The 23,085-nt window shown below is 44.1% G+C and overlaps 1 protein-coding gene across 1 annotated transcript in view; it reads left to right on the top strand.

Annotated features, from left to right (window-relative positions):
* Nucleotides 1–23,085, top strand: part of COL25A1 (collagen type XXV alpha 1 chain) — a 314,902-nt gene that overhangs the window by 187,287 nt on the left and 104,530 nt on the right. Inside the window, exon 14 of the mRNA XM_086962004.1 lies at nucleotides 5,287–5,349. Within this exon, the coding sequence (XP_086818130.1) occupies nucleotides 5,287–5,349 (63 nt within the window). The remainder of the gene's footprint in view (nucleotides 1–5,286; nucleotides 5,350–23,085) is intronic.

A 23,085-nucleotide genomic window follows, 5' to 3' on the forward strand; every position in this document is an offset into this window, starting at 1 on the left:
CTAGTGGAGAGGTGTGGCGCAGAGTCCAGGGCAGCTGACTTTGAAGCACAGGGCTCACGGTTTGATCCCTGACTTCGGCAGTAGCTCAGCTCAGCATCAGGTGACTGGGCGATAACTCACTTAATTTCCACGACGGACCCCAGAGCCTTGAGACCCGTAGGGATGAGTAGTTCACGCTTTACAAATACTGGATAGATTGATTGACTCAACCAACATAAAATCAAATTGTTACTTATTCAATTCATTTAGTCAAAACAATTATGGAAGCCCAAAATGTATAACTTTAAGGCTGCACACGTTACTGGCTGTACCAGACCAGCACTGCTGCTTTCTTTCATGTGCCTTTGGAAACAGACCACAATGGGAGACTACTGCAAGGACCGTAATAAGAAGCCCACTGGGTGTGGTAGTAGAATATCCTCCTCAGAACATCATCTGACATAAATCTGGGAGTGGAGTTCACTTCAACTAGATTGCATTTTTCAGATTACTGTGGTTTGTAGAAGGACAGACTACTGGATTGGAAGAAGCTGGACCAGACAACACGGAGCAATCTGGTAGCCTTAGGCTTGTATTTTGATCTGACTACGGAAATATAAACACATACCCAAGGTCGGGTACTACTCTGTGACCATCCAGTAAGAAAGTATGTGCTATCATTGTGTTTTGAAGAGTTTTGAAAGTAAGTCTAATTGGCACCCAGGGTGCTTTGCGGTCAGTTGTGATAGTCCTTTCTGAGATAGAGCCTTGCTAGTCATTTTTTTTAGCAGAGCTTTTCTACAACCACCACCTTTAACAATACTATGCATCTTCTGAATGCAGGAAGGGTCTTTACTTGAATCTAATCAATTAACATATTGTCGGTTAGACATGGGAAAATAGGTTTATGGGAGAAAAGGTATTCATAATGCATGTGTAAACTGGGTGTAATATTTGGCCCCCTGATTTCCTAAGCCTTTGCATAATGTTTTGGCTGACATTGAGGGTTGAGGTTTGCCACATGGGGAGTACAGGACAAAGGATGAATCAGTAATCTCAAATGTGTGTTATTTCAAATAACAAATAAAATAGCAAATAAAAAGCAAATCAGTTGTCTTTACCTTCGAGCTGCATAGTGCTCAAAAGGTGCTGCCAGACATGCCACAAGTGCAGAAAACTAGTAGGACCTTTGTACCAACATCTCCATGAAGAACAGCCCTCTCAGTTCAACCTCCCAATATTTCCAGAGTCAGAGATTTAAAGATCTCCTGGCACTGCAGACATTACATAGGAAGGGAACAGACCAGGTTGATAATGTTTAATGATACTGATTTCTGTACTTGACTGCGCATGAAGTATAGTCTGACCAGATGAGTGATTCTATTTGCAATAATGCCCTTTGAGCTTAATCATATGAAAGGAAATGTCTGTTTGCCCAGGCAGGCATATCTTCTTTACTGTTTCTGGAATGTTATCGTATTGTCCTGAAGGAATGGAGTGAAGATTAGTAAATCTATATTGACCTAAGTATACCTACCTTCATAATATTATGGTAATCAATACTCTGATCACAATAATTTTGTAGGTTGACATTTTTGTTCTCAATAGACTGACATACACTGGTCTAGAGAGATGCAGAGTATCACTGACATGTTTGTGTTGGTCAACACTGCAGTTAATATATTTAGGTGATCTGAGTGCTTGTCCAGTGTATTTCGATGTGTTTAATAGTATCATTCATACTGATGATAAACTGACCTCTTTTCCGGAATTCTGTACAAATGAGTCAGTTGTGTCTTTAAAGTTCAAAAGGGCGATTAGAGGCTATATTATCATCAGGCAGAGGCCATCATCTGAGGAAAATTCGAACATAAAAGTGTGCTCAACCATGTTGGCAATGTTTTCTAGACCCTGCTAAGAGTGATTCCCCCCGACAACAGCAGTGTCCTGGACTGTCTATAAGGCACTGATAAGATATGGAAGCCCAGCTACAAAGCTACAGATTCTCTTACATCATAAATGTTGGCCCAGAAACCTATATCCTGCCTTTTACCCCGGTGTACAAATGTTAAGTTAGTCAGATTTCGTGTACTACAATGTAGCGTAGAACCAATGCAAGCACTAGCTTGTGGTATTCCAACCAAATAGAACATAGAGCATTGTAAAGAATATCAATGTTAATGATAATTAACTGTGCCGCTGACAGAAAATTATATGAGATTGATTTTCCTATTGGTAAGTAGTATTTGCACATTTATTGGAAATAACAGAAACCAACACTCTGGGACCCCAGCACCTATAACAGTACATGCCTGTAAAGTGTTTTTAAGGCATTCTTTGGGTCTGGATTTTTGGAAACACAGTTGTCAGATATATATGTGTTATCAATACATAGAGAGGCTTTGAGCCCACCCCTTTCAGCAATTGGTTTTCTTTGACCAGCCTTTCAGTAATTGGCTTTCTTTGTCCAGCCTCTTTCAGCCGTTGGCTTGAGATTTGTCAATCATGATTTGATTCAGCCCTTTGTGGTATACATCTCTCATGTAATGTCATTGGCTATTTGGTTGTATCCTTCCACTCTTCATTGAGGGCTTGCTGTGAACTACACGAGGCACTACATCTCAACTACAGCATTCACTGTCCACTCCTGCTAGCTTCTTTCTGCATGTCTTGTCGTAATACCGGAACTCTGCTTGCGGTAGCACATTAAACGCAGGACTATGAGCTTGGCCAGTACTTGTTTCTTTTGGAAGCCTCGCCGTCTCCTTTGGAATGAGATATTAAGTTGGGTTTAAAACACTATACGTGGTGCACGGTATCGCGGTAGCTCGTTTCAGTCAAATCCACATCACATTTCGAGACGTGAAGAAATGTAATACGGCGAGAATTATCCCTAGTGTTATGAAAAAACAATGCTGCCTCTTGACCTAGTAATATCGACGTTAATGAAATCCAGTTTCTGGAAATGATGGCAATGCACTGAAAGATATTTCTGAGTCTTTTTAACCACTGGAGGGGGGAAAAAATATTAGGTTACGTGTTCGCAGCCTTGCACTCGCCCTGTAATTACTGAAGCAGCTCGAGTAAAAGCGTCCCAACTGCTTGCAGGTGACTGGGCTTGGCGGCGGCGCGCGCTGGATGGGGTGCTGGAACGTTCTGAGCCGTTGAGCGCGGGCCCCCTTCAGTAAATGACAACGTGCAGCTGCGCCCGAACGTAGTCTTCAACTCTGAACTCTCACGTGTAGTGTGGGTAATACTCTCAAATACGTCACGTTTTTGATGTGCCCGATGTTGTAACATGGCCACTAACAGCGACAACCACAAAGTGTTCAATTTAATTTACCTTCCTTCGTCCCCAGTTTAATTTTATGTTATTGTTTTTTTCCTCAATTGTATTATTTCTCCTCTCTTGTGTTGTCTTCCTTCCAGCCATCTAAACTCTTCCACTCCCTCCCCCTCCCCCTCTCTCACTGCCTTTTCTCTGTCATTCCCTCACTACTTTTCTCAAGCTGCCTCTCTCTGCCTCTCTCAGAGTCTCTCTCTGTTTCCCCATTAGTCTGTGTCTCCATTTCTATCGTTTTATCTCTTTTACTCTCGTTGCTCCGTGCTTCACTTCTCTTTCTTTCCCTCCCTCTCTCTTACTGTCTTCTTGCCTCTCTATCCATCCATCGATCCATCAATCCATCCATCCATCCATCCATTCACCCATCCATCCTTCCATCCATCCATCCATCCATCCATCCATCCATCTCTTCCGCCTCCCTCTGATTGTCTTTCTACTATCTCTTTTTTAAGTTCTCTATTCCTCTTTCCTTACCTTTTCCCGCTGGTTGCTGTGTTTTGTTTTTGCCTGCATGCTAATCCGGTTTTGGGAATTGTTGTTCCTTCCTGCAGTACATGTCGCTGAGACATGCAGGAGATAAGGACTGCCACTAACAGCGATGGTTTCAACTTGTGTTTGGACAGAAATTCACCCAACTATCACTGATTGGCAGTAGCTGGCATTCACCGTTTTCTTCTGCTTAACACAAACTCATTCACCTCCACCATCACCACCACCGTTGCGTAGTCTACGATGTAAGAGTTCTGTAGACAGTGAATTTCATGGACAAAATAGGGGTTCACATATGAATTCTAGGAAAAAGGCGAGAGCTTCATATACATATATTCTACATTATTACAATTTTGCTAATTCTTGTAAATAAAGCTATGACTCGTGCAAAATGGCAGGGGCGGCCTTAGGCATGTGCAAGCTGTGCACCTGCACAGGGCCACCAAACCCCAGGGGCCACCACGCCAATATATATCCTTAATATAATAATCCTCTGAGGATGGATACATATTTGCGTGACAGCCCCTGGCAGGGATTTGGTGGCCTCCAGCTCTGTTCCACTTCCAAACACCCAGACCCCCCCTTCTTCACTGGCCTCCGCGCTCCGCCCAGCCTGGACCCCCTCTTCCGGGGCCCCCTACCTACGCTCCCTGCCCAAGGCCGCCATGAGCCTAGAGCCGCCCCTGAAAATGGAATCACATGCATTAGGGACTTGCACACATTTTCATAATCCTAGGATTACTTAATGTATGCTATTGACCTCAGTCCAAGTTTCCCGTTAATTTGGGGGTAACACCAGACCTGGTAAATGCCAATATGATCCAGTGCACTATTAAACAGGTGCTATATTGCCGCACAAACTGAATTCCACACCTTGGAATTGGGGTCTAAGCAGTAAAACCGCTTATTTTCCCGCGTTGCGAGCCACAGAACCCAGAATGTACAGTGTTTCCCCGTCATAAATCTCCAAAGTTTTACCTGACAACATTTGTGCAGAGAAAAAGAGTGGTATTAATGTACAAGTTGAAAACGATTAGAGCACAAGCTCCAGTTTGTGCCCAAATCGGGAGTAGAGAAACTTTCGCAATAGTTTGCGCCCAAATCAAGAACAGGGCATTTACATGCTAAACGTAAAAATGTGCGTATATTCTAAAACAAGCTATTTCATAGATTGGCTACTTAATGTAAAAATGTTATATGAAAAAAATCATGCTTCTTTTGTGCAAAGGTTATATTTAGAATTTGTTGGGACAAAAGCCCGGGGTCTCTTTTACACTATACGAATGAATGTGGCATGTAAAAGCTGAATGTCTGTTATAATATTTGATGTGGGAGTATTCGCTTATTATTCTGTCGATGGGCAGAGCAGACACAATCATTCGCAGGTCAGGACCTGTCAGAAGAAAGTTCTTTTTATAGCACTGTACTGTACTATTTTAAATTGAATTAATACCTTTTGTGTTTATCTTTTTAAGGGCGAACCGGGGTTCCTTGGCCCTCAGGGAGAGCCTGGGTTGCCAGGGTTACCAGGAACAAAGGTAGGCGCTATTTTCTTCCACAGTTTATTTCTGTTTTATCCTTTGTTTGGAGCGATTTCCGTCTTAGACACCTCAGCTGTGCCATTCTTACTGACTTCCTTCATTATTTGAAGTACATTAGATCATAGATCTGCTTCACCTCTATTGAGCAGCCCTGCCTGACTAATTAGCGGATTTCACGTCTTGTTACGCAAAATTCATGAAATTATGCCATTATGCCACAAAGTGTATTTATGCCTCAGTTCACCGGAAATGACAGCACAGGAGTGCGGGAACAATGGAAACAACCAGCAAGTGAGTGGCTGTAGTTTGCAGCAATCGTGGTTTTCGCATTTGTTTTGTGCAAAATGTGTTCCTTGTGTCTCGTCATTTTCTCAAAAGATGACGTAATTACGCAAAAGGAAATGACTTGAATTTCACACACCAGTCAATACTGTTGTATGAAATGACCATTGGGGCCCACTGCCTGGCCTGTCTAACTTATGCTAGCCAGTTCCCAATGTGAGCTCTATGGCGACCGTATAATAATAAATTACGACCTTCTTGTGTGGAAAATACAGATTTGGAGTGTTTTTTGTATGAGATTTGCAAACTGATATTATGGAAGTGCCCTCACAACAACGTCCGTAATATAGATTTTGTATAAAATACACTATCCATGAGGGGCGCTCACATATTTGTCATTTGCATTGCCACATCACATTTTTGTGTTACAGAGTTTGCACCCAGACATACAAACCTGCCTGAAGCAGACGCATACCAATGCCACGTAGGCAGATGTTTATATTTTGCACTCTCTTTGAAGAGACCTTTTGGGCTTTTAGAGTCAGCATGAAGGGTACTTGGGTGGGCCACCCCGGGAGGCTCAGTCTCCAGCCAAGATCCATGCCAGGTATACCTGCCCTTGAGAGGGAGCACAGTTGTCTGTTCATGGGTGGGTGAAGAGTTTCCACCATCAGCCACTTCCTTGAATGTTGAGGACTGTCATGGGCACACTCTGTGAGCACCACTTTCTCTAGCATTTGACAACGACGAGCCCACCTGCTTTCAAAATAATCTCATACTTGAGACTCACTCACAACACCGTCACATTCATTCTGCAATTTAATTTACCCAGCAATCACACATATCACTTACTCCGATTCTCAGCCCGTACATCACACTGCCAAGATCACCAGTATCAGAGACTCCCACACCACTTAACTTTCTACCCTCCCTTTCTTTCCTTCTCCGCCACAACACCAAATGCACTTAATTGCTCTCTCTCGGTGTTCTACTACTTCACCTGCAGAGTTTATCTATATGTTCAAAAGCAAGAAACCAACATGCCCACCTTTTGAGCTCCTCCATCCAGAAGGCTCTTTCTTCCAAGGTGTTTTTCTGTCTACAATCTATTTTATCACTCCCTCCTACCTGGAACTTATGCACAAAGTTTCACAGTGGCTGTTATATCACCCCTACAAAAAAGTCCCACAGCTAACCCTTTATCTACCATCTACTATCACAACTTTGTTTCTTCTCCAAGATACTGAAATTCCTACGATTCAACTGCCTTGCTATATATCTATCTTCCAGAAACCTACTCAGTCCCTTCAAGTTGAGCTTTCATGTCCACCAATCTACTGAAAATACAATTTATTGAGCACTTTATTGCTTCTTTCACCTTATTTTTTCTGTTCAATGTATTCACTTACATTCCGTCCTCATTCTACCGGATCTATCTGCAGCTTTTAACTCTTCAGATGTCCCCGTATTACTTTCCTCCCTTCATTCTTTTGGTATCAGGGGCGTTGCTTTGTAATAGATCTGCTCATATCCCTCAGACCACTCCTTTCAATTGGCGTGGAACTCAAAAGGTGCCCCTTCCAGCTCCCTACCAATCAGACTCCCTCTAAAGTTCTGTGCTGGCGCACCTCCGATTCTTTTTATAATTTCAAATAAAGTACCTTGAGTAACAGACTTTGAAACATTATAGAGCTTACTTTCCAGAACTTTTCCAAAAACCTTAAAATTGTGTTTCAGCACCCATCTTCTCCCAGACATTTTGAATCTAAATCTGAATCTAAACGTCTTTGCGTACATGTAATTAGCTACTTTAAGAAAACTGGGTAGATCTATACTTAAAAGAAAGTATCTATTTCTAGTCTTTTCTACTTTTGACCACCTTTATCGAATTTATGGCAAAATTGCAATAAAAACTGCTCCCTTTCAGATTTCATCTCAGATAGATTATTAGGTTTTTGGTTTACTAACTTTTTTATAGCAGTTCTAAATTGGCAGAGTTTCCTCTGCCACGCACACACACATGCCTTTTCCCTAATTTTCCATCCTTCTCTTATTTTATTCTTATAAATTTGTAATAAAAAAAATCTGATTCAGGATATTGCGATGTGCTGTGCTTGACAACATATTAACAAACACACAAAACACATAGAAAGTTCCAGACTTGTAGGGAAAAACAAGTTACATAAACACAACAAACATTGGCAAAGCCAATCAGTCTAGCTGGCATTTTAAGTCCAGATTAAAACGTAATTAAAAGGAGTGCTGGAGCAAACAAATAGCAAACCTATTGTTTTCAGTATACAGTGAGTTTATGAGAAATCATTTTTTGTCAAAAATAAGAACTTGTCCGCCATTTAGCCACATCTCTCTAATAAGCAACAATGAATTTATTTCTATATGTTATAGTGTTGCAGGTCTGAAAATTGTGTATTGAACCCACTTCTATTTGTTTATGTATTATGTATTTGTTAATATGTTGTCAAACACAGCACATCACAATATCCTGAATCAGATTGTTTTTATTATGAATTTATAAGAATAAAATGTATATTTTAATATATATGTCTAGTACACTGAGTCATTTCATATATCAATAATTTTGTGATAGGTCTTTGTATGACCAGTTAATTGCCTAGGTAATTACTGCTTTCAGTTGTATTTTCCCTGCCCTAGGACTTTTTGTGCTTTGCAGGGATGTCCCTTTGTGTCTCAATTAATTCTGGCTTGACAGAAGAACTCTCTGCCCACCTATTGTTATCAGTGATTCAAAATATGCATTACGTGGGTATTGGCTCCTCACAGGAGGATTTCTCGCTCACATTGGCTATTTGGGTTGTAATTCAATTGCCAATCTTGTGCCTGCATAGCTTTCCATGATGGACTATTATACATCTCAAAATTACACTGAATCATCATGTGATGATTTCTCATAACCTCACTGTAGTCTGAAAAAATAAGGTTGTTATTTGTTTGCCCCAGCACTTCTTCTAATTATGTTTTATTCTGGACTTAAAATGACAGCTGGACTGATTGGCTTTGCCAGTGCTAGTTGTGTTTATGTAACTTGTTTGTCCCTAGAAGTCTGGCACTCTCTATGCACACTGACCCCTTCAATCATCCCCACTCTCCTGGTTTCTTCCTGGAGTGCTGTAGAATCTGGTTGTCCAACAGCCCCCCTTAGTTTCCTCTTACTGTGAGATTTGTCATCTAGGCAGAACCTAATGGTTAGTTAGTGGAGGACAGAAAGGGCTCTCCTCTCCTAGTTGCCTTTTATGTACGCATATCACACATTTTACAAACTCCGCAGGGAGAGGAAAAAAGAGATGCGGAGGGGTCTGCAAACTAAGGAGAGGCAAATAAGACACGAATAAGTAATAAAACTTTCCACACCTGTTAAAATTAAATGGATATACACAGCACTTATAAATTAGTGCAGAGCAATCCCCAAAATGTTAGACATATAGGGCTCTATTTATAAGGGTACATTTGTATAAGTAGATTTACTTTGCAAATTTACTCCTGCACTTAGGTATAAATCTGCACTTTTATGCTAAACAGCATTTCCTAGTGTAGATTTACACTGAAGAGAAGACTTAAATGTCTCCAACTTTCTCTGTGGTGAGTGGGAGACGCTGAAGAGTAAATTTACATGTTTGAAGTTATTACTTTAAAAATTAATAGAATGTATTAATTTATTTAAAAACAAAATTCGAATGTAAAATAAAATTATAATGAAACTTAAAATAATTATTAATAGCCTAAAATAGTTATATAAAATGTTACAGCTATTTTCATCAAATTACATTTTTATATAAAAGGTAAAATAATTATAATACATGTATTTATTTCATAAATATTATTTTGTAAATGAAATGCAGAAATAATCTCAGAACCTCTGATGTATTATTAATTAATTGATATATAATACCTCTAATTAAGTTATTTAATCAATTTAAATAATTGTATTTTTCTGAATAAATATTTAATTTAAATAGTTTTTATAAATCAAGAATTATTATTTTCCTACTATAAATTGCTTACTTTGTTAATATAATATAATTAATATAATATAATTTATTAACACTAACAAAATTACATTTTTATTGTAGGCTTCAATTGAAGTCCCTGCATCATTATTTTCCATGGCAGTGTCTTGCAGTACCAGTGAGTGATCATTTGTGGTGCTAGACTTACTTCAATGATGGGCTGGAGTACATTTACGCCTATTTTGTGGCCTTTTGGGGTGTAATAACTTTAGAAGTGTCATTTGTGAATAGCAATAGGCTAACTCTTGTGTGGGTATCTATCCTTACCCATCCCTGAACCACTCCTTACTCTTCCCTAAGCTTCTCCCATTTTGTAATGTGCATTTCCCATTTTCCAGCAACTGCTCTATTTACTCCCACATTCACTACACAAACATATACTTACCTGTGCAGAGATATCCAGAAGTTTTGGTAGAGAGCCCCTCAAGAAAAAGATAGGAGAGTTTTGAGGGGAAGAACACCATCCCTAGGTTAGTGAATAGCGTTTTGTAGTATGTGAAGTTGTACTGCTGTTAGTAGTACTTCACGTAAATACAAAGTGAAGTTTGTCAATAGGTCCCATAGAATTTAGAAACATTGTGACAATTTAACTTTTTGCACACAAATAAAGGTAATACATTATGGTAACATCACATAGCATGTCAGACCTTCATTTTTCAGTGTTGGTGATTTTTAGCTTAAGGTCTGGTAAAACTGCGAAATAAAAGCATGTGTTCACAAAAACTTTAGACTGACCCCCCCAGACAAAGTTCGAATGTATTTGTTCATCTGCTTGCTGATTTGTGTAAGGGTTTCTAATATTATGTATTTAGTATGTATTTAAGATGGTTTTTTATTTTTTGCTTGATGACGAAAAGTAAATAATGTTATGTTATGTAAACAGGAGGTGCAGATCATGGTGGGCAACAGAGCACATAACTGATGTTCCTAATACAATTGCAAAGCCTGAGGTGTGCTAACATGCAGTGACTATCTTAGATTACCCTCTCATTCCTTCCTAATTATTCCAAACAATAATTTGAAAAAGATATCGAAGCACGGTTAGCAACAGGACATGAAAAATGAAAAGAAAGCATCCGTGGGCCCCTATTTTAATATTTAATAACCACACTATATTCATACACAGATTTGGTGTGGAGGCAGGAATACATCACTGACAAATAATAGATGGACCGTTCAAGAGAAATTGCAGGCCATTAGTCATGTTTAGCCAGGGCCCATCTGTGTTGTGTTTGGCATGACAACAGTGCTCTAAGTGATTAGGAGGTGGGATGCAGACAGAGAGATTATAGGTGAATCTAGCATGAAGAAAGCACCGTGGCATGCACTCTGCTGCTAGATTCATCACAATACATCAGCCATACCAAAGGCCCCCACACATTGTGATTGCACTGTGTCGCTGCCTGGGGGCCTTCCCTCTCAGTGAACTGTTACTTTCCCAACAGCCAGTTGCTACTCCACGCCTGTATCCATACACGCGAAGAGGTACAACGGGCTGACGGGCTCGGGCTAGGATGACGCGTTCTGCCTCTCTCGTACCGCCATCAGCATTGCCTCGATTTTCCCTACCTTTGACCCCATGCTACCATGCTACCATTGTGAATTCTGCACTGTGAGTATATTGTAGTATTTGTACCACTATCCCACTTTAAGGACTCTAAAGTTTCCCAGACTGATAAAAATAACTTGGAAGATGAATGTGGCAGCTCTACTGGCATGGCATTGGTGTGTCCTAAAGTTTGGTTGATCTTCATCTGTTCACGAATCAGTCTCATGTGCCCTGCAAGTGTCCTTTCAGTCAATCACAGGATGGTCGTGTGCTAGGTTGATCATGGGCTTGTACATCATTGAACCACTTCCAGTTCTCAGCAGAGTAGAAATGTGGGTCAGTGAATAGCTTGGTTCATGGGTAGCATTGGGATGGCTAAGCTCATGGCAGAACCGTCTTATGTTAACCCCCCTCTACTCCGAACAAATCAGATCTGCTTACCATGTTACATCATCACATTAGTGGACCCTTTCCCATGCAAACTACCTGAAAGCAATTGTAATTTCAAAGAATTTATGGACAAGCCCTGGCTGTATTTTGCCACATTTCACTAATTAAGACTCAGACATCTTAGGTTACGATTTAGAGTCTAGTGGACAAGGTACTTTGCCCCGGTGGATGGCGTATCTTGTCTTCCAAACTCTCAGTCCGCCTGCCCGATTTAAAGTTGGGAGGACTACCAGGTTTATGTCAGAGGGCTTATTCTTACTGTCCTTGGTGAGTGATAATAAAAATAGAACAAGCACTGGTAAAGTCAATAGGTCTTCCCTATGGGGAGCTATTGGCTTGGCCATCAGGTGGGAATGGGCAACTCAATAAGAATCGGAGGGGACGGGTGGGGGTGAATTTGAATTTGAATTTGAATTTTAACAGATTTGTAGAGCGCGCTTATACCGGGACGGTTTCATGGCGCTAGGTAGCGGTGAACCAGTGGACAGAAAGACGGAGGCTAGACTGCTAGGGATCTGGAGAACAAGAAGGTCTTAAGATGTTTGCGGAATTCCGCATAGGAGGTAGAAGCTCTAAGGGCAGAAGGGAGAGAGTTCCAGAAGGATGGAGCTAGGACCGCAAATCTTGTCCCCCCGGACCTCTTCTTCCTAAAGCGGGGAATTGTCAAGAGGGCCTGGTGAGATGAGCGGAGCTCTCTGGCCGGAAGGTAGGGTGATATGATGTCACAGAGGAAGACAGGGGCAGTCCCTGACCTAGCCTGATAAGTCATGCAGCCCAGCTTGAAGAGAGCCCTCTCCTTCACCGGTAACCAGTGCAGAGATTGCAGCAGAGGGGTGGCATGATGAAATTTAGGGAGCCCGTAAATCAGGCGGGCAGCCTGATTTTGGATCTGTTGAAGGCGACGGATCAGGTAGTCTGGGGCGCCATTGTAGACCACATTCCCATAGTCAAGGCGCGATAGCACCATGGCCATGAGGATAAGCTTAAGGGCGGGAACAGAAAAAAACGGGAAACCTTACGAATAGTGCGAAGTGAAAAGAAGCAAGAGGACACCACTGAGTGAACCTGCGTGTGAAGGGAGAGCTGGGAGTTGATAAAGATGCCCAGGGTTTTAACCTTAGGAACCGGGAGGGGAGGGGGACCAAGTGAGTCGGGCCAAAAGGACGGGGACCAGAGACTGCAACCACTCCCGGTCAAAACCAGTTCGGTTTTGTCGGGATTTAGTTTGAGGTGGTTGCAGTTCATCCAATCTTGGATGAAGAGCATCACCCTCTGGAAATTCTGGGCAGAGGAGGGAGAATGGGAAAGGTTAAAAATAAGTTGGAGGTCATCGGCGTAATTAAACACCGAGACCTCCATCTGCTGTAAAGAAAAAATAAGGGGTGATATGTATAAATTAAATAGCAGGGGAGACAAAGAGGAGCCCTGGGGAACGCCGCATGTCACTCTACGAGGAGGGGCAGCAAAGTCGGCCAGATGGACAGCCTGCTCCCTGTCCGTTAGAAAGGACCGGAGCCAGGCATGGGCCGTGCCCCCAATGCCCGCCGCCTCGACACGGGTCAACAGGATGTCATGATCCACCGTGTCGAACGCGGCGGACAGATCTAAGAGGACCAGGGCCTGGGGGAGGCAGATGTCAATGCCCTCCCTCAGTTTGTCCATCACCGAAACTACCACCTTCTCGGTTGAGTGCAGCGGGCGAAAGCCTGCCTGACAAGAGGAAAGGCGGCCGGTAGACTCCACAAAGGAGCTCAGAGTTCCGGTGACATGAGCCTCTGAGACCTTCGCTAAGTAAGGGAGAAGGGAAATGGGCCGATAGTTAGCGGGCAGAGATGGATCGGCACCTGCCTTTTTCAGAATCGGAATGATAACTGCCGATTTATGGGCGTTTGGGACGATGCCAGTTTTAAGGGAGTGGTTGATTAATGTGAGTGGAGCGGAATAACAGCTGGAGAAAATCTCTTTCAGGGCAAAAGCCGGGCCGATGTCCTGGGGTGAGCCCGATTTTACCCGAGCCAGTATGGGAAGGAGGGTTTCTCGTGTCAAAAGGGGAAGCTGAGTGAGGAGTGGAGCAGCGGGGGGCAGGGGAGCAGTGGACGGTGTCGGGAGTGAGGGAGGGATGTTGGCCTTAATGAGAGCTACCTTCTCAATAAAGAAGGAGTTGAGGGAATTGCAGAGTGATTGAGACGGAGGAATTTTGGAAATCACCCTGTCGGAGGCAGCGAGCTCGTGTACCGTGGCGAATATTTCCTTAGATTGATTTTCCGCTGCCAGAATTCTACCAGAAAAGTACTCAGTTTTAGCTTTTAATATGTCCCTTTTATATTCATTGAGTACCAGGCAGTACTTTGCTCTAAGAAGGGGACAATAGGTGCGTCGCCATGCTCGTTCTGCTCTGCGCGCCGCCAACTTCTTGTCCCTGAGGAGAGGAGTGAACCACCTGTTGGCAGCGTGGGCGCGTTTGATAGCCACTCTCTTAAGGGGAACAACACTGTTGCATGCCTTTAGCAGCCAGTTGTTGATGGCTGTGAGCTGAGTGGGGAGGGATAGATCACTAAGCTCAGGGCTAGATGCCGCAAGGGAAGAGCAGACTTCAGGAAGATCAGCCTTGTCCCACTTTCTAACCCAGATGTTTTTGGGCAAAGAAGGTTTAGGCGGCTGTCCAAGGTTCAGTGCAAAGGAGATAAGGGAGTGGTCTGACCAGGGGCAGGGCGAGGTGATAGAAGAATTGGTTGGGATGTTGAGGGTCCATATTTGGTCAAGCTGATGACCTAGGATGTGAGTTGGTGTAGCAAGCTGGGGGAGGAAGTTGAGACTAACAAGCAGGGCTGTGAACTCCTTAGATCTGGCGTCCTCCGCCGGGTCATTTGGCCAATAGTTTAGATCTCCGAGAACCAGGACCGCTGAATTGTTCACAACTAAAGTGGCCAAAAGGTCCTCAATGGAAGTGAGAAATTGGGGAGTGGACTGAGGGGGACGATAAATAAGTACACAAGTCAGGGGAACCCCAAATGAAGTGGAACAGACTACTAGACAGTCTACAGCGGGAATAGGGGAGGAAGGTAGTGTCTGGAAGTGAAAATCAGTGCGGGTTATCAGGGCGACACCTCCTCCTGTCTTTCCCCCAGAGCGATCCATTCTAATAGCCGAGTAGGTCGGGGGCAGCATGGCTAGAAGGCTCGGAAGGGAATCATCCCTGAACCAAGTTTCTGTGAGAAACAATAGGTCGGGATGACGAGAGTCGAGCAGGTGGAATAGCTCAAGCTGATGCCCGACCGCAGACCTGGTGTTGAGGAGGATCGCGGTGGTGGTATACTGGGGGCTATACGAGGTGCACCGAGGGGTGTAATCGAGAGTGGGTGCCTGATGATCAAGGGGTGGTGGGGCATGAGGCCGCTGGTGTATTGACAAATCAGGACGTGATTGTGCAGAGGGAAAGCTGCATAGCCCAAGAGAGGCGATGCGCTCTAGCACTGGGGAGGGTGGAGGACACAAGTGCCAAAGGGAGAGCATGGCTGCCGGGGGTATCTGATGAGTGATGGGGCAGAGTGGCGGGCCCCTAGCCCCGGCCAGCCGCGGACGGGCGCAGACGGGCTTAACTCAGGCGCAACTCCGGCGCGCCTTCGTCGCGCCCGCTGCGCTGACACATACTGCCCGTATAAGTAGGGAGCAGCGTGGGGGGAGTGGCTACCAAGTGAACTCGGCTTTCAACCCAAGCCAAGATGGCGCCCACGATCGCGGGAGCCCCTCGCCCAGCCCACAGCAAACTCCAGAGCCCCTGAAAATGTAAGTACCGGTTAGACACACCTGTTAACTTTGAGTACAGGGGTTAGATTAAAAATATGCAGGCAACAATAAAATACTTTGCAGCAACTCGTAGTCAGCAGTGCAAAAAGTTAAATAAAACGAAAACTGTGTCCACAGCTCCTCGGCAGTGCCAGGTAAGACCCTCTGCCACTGGGTCAATTGCTATCACCTTGCCGGGGGCCGGAACTGCAGCTAAGTAGGGAGCAGCGTGGGGGGAATGGCTACCAAGTGAACTCGGCTTTCAACCCAAGCCAAGATGGCGCCCGCGATCGCGGGAGCCCCTCGCCCAGCCCACAGCAAACTCCAGAGCCCCTGAAAATGTAAGTACCGGTTAGACACACCTGTTAACTTTGAGTACAGGGGTTAGATTAAAAATATGCAGGCAACAATAAAATACTTTGCAGCAACTCGTAGTCAGCAGTGCAAAAAGTTAAATAAAACGAAAACTGTGTCCACAGCTCCTCGGCAGTGCCAGGTAAGACCCTCTGCCACTGGGTCAATTGCTATCACCTTGCCGGGGGCCGGAACTGCAGCTAAGTAGGGAGCAGCGTGGCTAATGGGGTGATTTTAAAAAGTGCTATGAAGTGGCCAGCACAGGTTACTTCATATTGCTTTTTTCCCTTCTGTCTGGAGAATAAACAGAGACGGTATGGGCATGAACCCGGGACTGGAAGGCAGTGGAGATAAGAAAAAGGGACAAGTTAAAAAGAAACAGGGATGGTGTGGGGAGAAGGTAAAGAAAAGCGATATGACGCAGCCATTGTTGACCACTCCATCGCACTTTTTTCAGAAGAAATAGTACCAGAGTCACAGTAGGAGCATCTGATGGCCTGCAGAGGTACGCTAATCAAGCATAATGAATCTGTTGTGAGCTTGTGTGCGATGTAAACAAAAGAAAGTGATGCATTGCAAGTGCTGCACAATGAGAAGGCAGCAAAAAATAGCGACTATGATGCTGACGAATGGTAAGCAATGGGCATTCGCCAGTGCATGCTGATACAGGTGAGACCTATAAATGACCTCCACACCATGGGAGAAACTCTTGTGGTGTTGGGGGCCATTCGTTTTTTTCTTATCCAACTTCCAACTCCTGCTTGGGAGTTAGGTTAAACTTTTTAAAGTTTGCTGTATGAATCCGTTACAAATGATGTAAGCACACCAACTTTTTAAATAGCTTCATATGAACAACCATGACTGGTTCAAACAATCCTACAGAGTTAATTGCAAGGCCAATTGCAAACTCTACATTTGGTGGGAGGAGTAAAGGTCGGGTGGCAGACGTACAGTCCTCCGCCACCCTGACTGCCTTTACTCCATCTTCCAAACTCTGAATAGGGCCCTAATTTTTTCTCCTTCGCATTTAATAGCTCAAATCATTTGGCAGTGATTCATTTTAAGCTATTATAGAAAATCAGTTTAATTTATTTTCAGCTATTTTATTTTAATATGTGCAAGGCATTGATGGATGAACACTGCCAGGAGGCACATAGCAGCCTGTCCACTGCATTTGACACAGTTGATCACACATCATTCTTTTGACTGTTTCGCTACAATTGGAGCGAAGCGGCAAGTGTATAATTGGATGTATTAATTTCTATCAAATCATTCTCAGCAGGTAATGTACCTGCTCACCTCAACTCAAAAGACACTCATGTGGAGTGATTCTTAAGCACTACTTCAAGTAAAATATTCTATTTTGGGCCTTCAATTTTTCACACAGGCAAATGACAGAGAGATTGAGAAAAGCATACATTAAACAAATGTTTTCTATAATTCTGAAGTGTGCTGGAGACAGAGATTTCAGTAGGATCAAAACACTGTACTTGGTGATGCACAAATAATAAATATTCACTGAAGCCCAAATACACACATTGTCATTGGTGTGCAATACAGTTTTATCAGAAAAACGGTATGTCTGTGTAAATGTAGTGTCCAGCTGAATGAAAAATGTGCTGTCTGTAAATGGCACTGCTCTACCACACAATGCTTTAGTTACATTAAAAAATCACCTGTCACATGTCTATTAAATGTAGGCGGGACTCGAACTTTTGTCATGCTAAAAAAGTGGGAATAGATCTAAAATGTTTGGGAATCACTACTGTAACAGATTTATAATTAGGATACGCAAGTCAATATTTATCACAACTATCCAATACTTATACAAATGCTTTTGTATTATTGTGTATTTATTTATTTGTGGTATATTTATAGCAGTGACCTAACTGCATGAGCAGTGGGGCATGTTATAAATAACTAAAGACAACCATCAAAGCAAGATGCATTAGAGGAACAAGTAAACGTATATTGTTATGTGTATTTGTATAACACACTTTCACCCCTGAGGGTATCCTGGTGCTTGCAGGTGTGTGAGGGTAGCCCTGTGAATACTAACTTGAAGAGACAGCTTTTCGACTTCTTGCAGAATTCAAGAAGAGATGAGGAGGATCTAATGTGGTGTGGAAGGTCCTTCTATACATTTTTTCAAAAACTTTCTTTTTGTTGAGTTTCTCGCAAAACATGAAAGAAAGCAAAGAAACAAGCAGTGCAAAAACGCAGAGTTCGGTCCAATAGTAATATTGCTCCTTCGCATACAGCCCACGCCATGATCATCAGAGCAGTACAATTACATGTAGGTCTTAGGTGGTATAAAAATATACATTTAGACTAATAGAATGATGAGTCTAAGACATTACCCAACTTCTCAGTGAAAAGAGAAGGGTATAAATGATCCCAATTGGCCATCATGGTCTGTGCATGGCATGACAAGTCGAATGACAAATCTCACTGCTCAGTGTACGAGCCCTCCCCCGAGCTAGTGTCACCATTCTCATTGAAGTTATTCAGAACCAACCCCCAGGTCATGATTTCATCTTTGCCTTTCTCATCAGTACGGGTGAGGCGAATATGGGCTTCCTCCGATGCTCTCTATTTACAGAGATCCTTAAGGCACAAAGTCAACAACAGAACCTGTCTCCCATCCACCCAGTGGCCATTCTTCATTTCTCTAAGAGCAGAGGAAGCTGGTCCAACCTTTAAGGAATATTGCGGCCCTTGGGTTTCATCACCACTCCCAAGAGGCAAGCCAGCGGGGTGAGGGGGTCCTCCAAGTCAGTCACTCTTACTATGGATGGCACCCCAGTCCTCCAGAAATTCTGAATCTTAGTGCAGTTTCAAGCCAAATGTAGAAAAGAGGTCCCAGCTCTCCACATCGCGTGCAGCAGGCTTCTCTTAGGGGGTCTATTATGCTCAATTGCCTTGGGTCACATAGGTTCAGTGCAGGATAATAAAAAGCAGTAATTTGAACCTGTGTTTACATGACACCCGACACATCTGCTTACACACACAAGACCAGTACGCAATTGTGATAGTCTCCTCCAATTCTCCAGCCCTAACCCTTTGCGCTGTGCACTCCATGCTCTCCGTGTCCGCCAGTACCGCACCATAAAACAGGGTAAGGAAATGCCACGCATCCCCCCACTCGAGCAACCCGCCGAGCACCTAGGAGTGATGTGGCGCTGCTTGTTCTATACTTTAAGAGTGTGTAAAAGAAGGCACGACCACCTGAGCTGCTTTTGTGTATGCATGGGGTGTGTGCTAGTGAGAATTCAGCTCACCGGAGGTATCTGAAGCTTTGGTGGAACTGCACATGGCTGTTCAGGTAGGCTGGACCTGTGTTCTGTAGTGCTTTTTATGTGTGTGTGAGAAGCTTGAGCTGCGCATGCTTCTGTATTGGGAGCCAGTGGTTTTCCCTCAGGTGTGGTGTGACTTGATATATCTACAAAAAGGAGCCCAGAGGGTATAATGGAGAAAAACGGGTTGCCCTCCACTCATTATTCACAATACTTAACAAAACCCGTTCCCCAAGGCAAAAGATATCATATGCAGATTACTTTAAATATCTGCTATACAGGATGCATACATCATCAACTTTTCACGTTCTCTGCACACTAACCTATATCTTACGCTCTCCTTTCCATTGACAGTCTTTAAAAAAAAGTAGTGATTAATTTTTTAATCTCCAAAAACTGCTTCTAAATAAACAGTATTCACCAAATCGTGAAAAAATGTGTGGAAAAACAAAGTGACCTGCAAGCAAGTAAAATTGTATGATTGTCCGGCGTGTCCTTTCAGGCAAGCTAGAAGTGCTGTTGTTATGGTCTAGCAATTCTGCCTGATATCTCTTATTGAAATAAACATATCTATAAAAACAAACCAGACGTGGCGTTAAAAGAATCACTTCAATGAAACATAGAAAGGAGTATCCCCAACGGAGAGTTTGAAGAAATCTCTGGAGGGTGAACTTTCTTGCAAAAAGGAAAAAATCAACCTTTTGTTTAAAACCCCTCACTCACCAACCTAGTGGTGACATGCTTCATCATCGGGGTCCACCCTGGTGACCTAGCGTCACCAGGATGTGCTTCAACACCTGTGCTACAGTGCTCTCTCTTTTGATTTCAAGTTAAAAGAATCACTCCCATTGAAAATCTGCTTAGAACATGTTAATTTCCTAGGGGGTCTTCACTCCCAAACTGAGAGTCACAATAATGTTGCCTCTAGCCTTTAGACCTGCAGTGTTCCTGATCAGTAGGCAACACGTCTTTAGACTATAAAGCTCCACATTTTTAAACGCTTCTTTCTAAATACGGTGACAGGGGAATAAGATAATTTGAAATTGCTAAATGGTTGGCTCTCTAAGTCCTTCTCTGGGGGTCATCTCTGGGGGCTTGTGAGGCTGTCAGTGCCCCCAGCGCGATGGAAGCGCTTTATTTCTGTCTCCTAGCGCTTGAGAGCGCTTTATTTTTCATCCGTAGCGAGCGTGTCGCTATCACGCATTTTGCGTGAGATGTTGCAGGTGCCACCCTGCGTTATGCCCGTATTTATTTAATTAATTACGAGTGCCCACCTCGATTGCGTGATTGTTCTTAAGCCGGTGCCCACCCGGCATTTGCCCCGCGGCCATGCCGCTAATCTTGATTTTTACTCGAGGGAGCCCACTCCTCGGTAAACTCAGCCCCCGCCTGCCTGCCTAAGGAGAAGGGCCGCTGCGCTGCCCGCAGCGACCCGGAAGTGGTTGGCCGGCCGGCCAATCGCAGCGCGGCCGGCCGGAAGTCCCGCCCCCGCTGCCGGCCGAGGAAGAACGAGATGCTGCATGCTGGCGGCGCGAGGGAAGGAGAAACGGAGTTGTGGCTGAGAGCCCCGGGTCCCAGGAGGGGGCCCGGGTGAAGCGGGAGAAGCCTTGCAGCCTGTGTCTGGCGGAGGAGGCGGGAGGCACAATGCCGGTGCCTGCCCCTCCGCGCTGCTCGCCAGAAGCGCCGCCCGAGGTCCGGTGAGTGTGGGGGCTCCTTGATGGGTGCCTCAAGGCACCGGGCTCTGTTCTCGTCTGGAGCGGCCCCGTCTGGCAGTGGGCCGCTCCCACCTTACCCCGCATTCTGTTTCGAGGCTCTTGCGGGCATATTTGGCATCCCGAGTCCCCTGAGGGGGACTCCAACGAGGGCAACCTCTAGATGGGGCGTCGGGGCAGATGGTCGGTGCCCGCCCCCCCCTTCCTGCCGGCACGTGCAATCTAGAGCCCTGAGAGGCTCCAACGTGGTAGCAGAATTGTGGAGAGAGCCTGTGTGGCTCAGAGGGCCATTAGTGTGTTTTAGAGCCACGGAGGCTCAGAGGGGGCATGTTGCTTTAGAGCCAGTGTGGCTCCAACGTTTGACCAGTGTTGGCCAGAGCCTGTGTGGCTCCAACCTGCACAGTGTTTGTAGTAGAGCCTGTGTGGCTCAGGTGGCGCAGATTTGTCTAGGGGCTACGGAGAGCCCTGCCACAGCTTTCTGATTCCAGCTGTCCAGCACTTTGTGGGCAGCTGCCACGTTTAGGCTTTTTGGACTTGTGACTGGCGCTGCATGGCAGCGCACCCTGACTTTGGACTCAGGGCATCTTTGCCCCACAAGGCCAGTTGGCCTAGGGACTGCCACAGGTAGTGGCTTATGTAGTGTTGGCGCAATGTGATTTCTATGCTTTTTAATAGTTATTGCTTATGTGAGTTTTTGCGCTATTGATTTATTATGCACCTCTGAATGTGTTACTGCATCATGTGTCTTTCTTTCCATGCGCTGCACCTCTGAATGTTTAGTCATCATGTGTCTTCCTGCGCTGCACCCCTGAATGTATTTTATTGCATCATGTGCTCTATTCTTAACACCTCTGAATGTTTATGGCATCATGTGTTTCTCTCTATTACTCCTCTGAATGTGTTTATGCATCATGGGTAAGGTGTTCTGGTTTATGCCCCTAAATGTGTTTATTCTTAGGTGGTTGTCTTTATTACTCCTCTGAATGTAGGTTATTGCATCATGGGTAATATATTCTTTTCCTAGACCCCTAAACGCTGAGTGATACTTAGGTGGTTGTCTTTTCTACTCCTCTGAATGTAGGTTTATGGCATCATGAGTAATGTATTCTTTCTTAGACCCCTAATGCTGTGTGACACTTAGGTGGTTCTTCTTTCTTAGTACAGGTGGTCCTAGTAAGGTCCTGGTTCCTGTTACCAGTGGTTACTGGTTGTTATCTTTGATTATTATTTTATGTTACATTTATTCTTTATTCTAGAAGTGATTTTATATTCTACACTTTATCTAGAAGTGCTATATCTGATTTTGACAGGCGCCCATGTGGCCCTGTCTTGTGTACATAATCCCTGTGAATATGGCCCGTGCCAGTTGGCACCATGTATATGTGTGATTTTATCTGGTGTGTTTTTACAATACAAAAGTTATTTTTATAATAACCTTGTGTGGAGTCTCTTTTGTGATGTGCCTAGTATGTTGTTGCTGTTGTGCGCTGGCGCAAATGCTTTACACATTGCCTCCGAGTTTAGCCTTACTGCTTGTGCCAAGCTACCAAGGGGGTGAGCAGAGGTTATCTTGGCGTGTGACTTCCTTGCCCTGACTAGAATGGTGGTTTCTGCCTGGCTTTGGCGTCAGCCTTAGCCTACCAGAAATAGCCAGTTCTAACAGTCCCATTTCAGAAATCTTTTTTGAAAAGCCATAAATCCACCCATGTAGATGTACATCTATGATTTCCGTAAATTTCCAACCTTTGGGGTTTTCACGCAGAAATCTTGGTGTAAGCACAAAATCTGCACACATTATAGATATCCATGTTTACCTGAGTTCCCTCATGAACACTGCAGAGCATTGTTGAGGAGGAGGACATATGCTGGAGAAAAATGTGCATTTAGGCACTTTTTTCCTGCAAGGAAACCAATTTACATGTAAAGAAACTGCTTTTCTCACACCCCTTTGCAATATGAGCCCATCCTGAAACAAGCATTGCCAAGCCAATAGTTCAGAATTTGAATGCCGACTTTTGGCTTTGACATTGTTTCTGAATATTTCGAATGAAACTGTGCAGGGGATAACTTTTTCTCTATAGGACATGTCTTATGGTTTCCACTTTTCAGTAGGAACTGTTTCTTTGATGGACAATATAAATGTTGGGATGGTGCCAGACTGATTCCATGCACCCCCTCAGGATATGTTGGCCTATAGACCTGCTAGTTCACTGTGCCACCATAAGTACCTCTAAACTTGGCAAGGTAACAAATGGTTT

This window comes from Lissotriton vulgaris, chromosome 3_1 (assembly GCF_964263255.1).
Source record: "Lissotriton vulgaris chromosome 3_1, aLisVul1.2, whole genome shotgun sequence".
NCBI lineage: Eukaryota > Metazoa > Chordata > Amphibia > Caudata > Salamandridae > Lissotriton > Lissotriton vulgaris.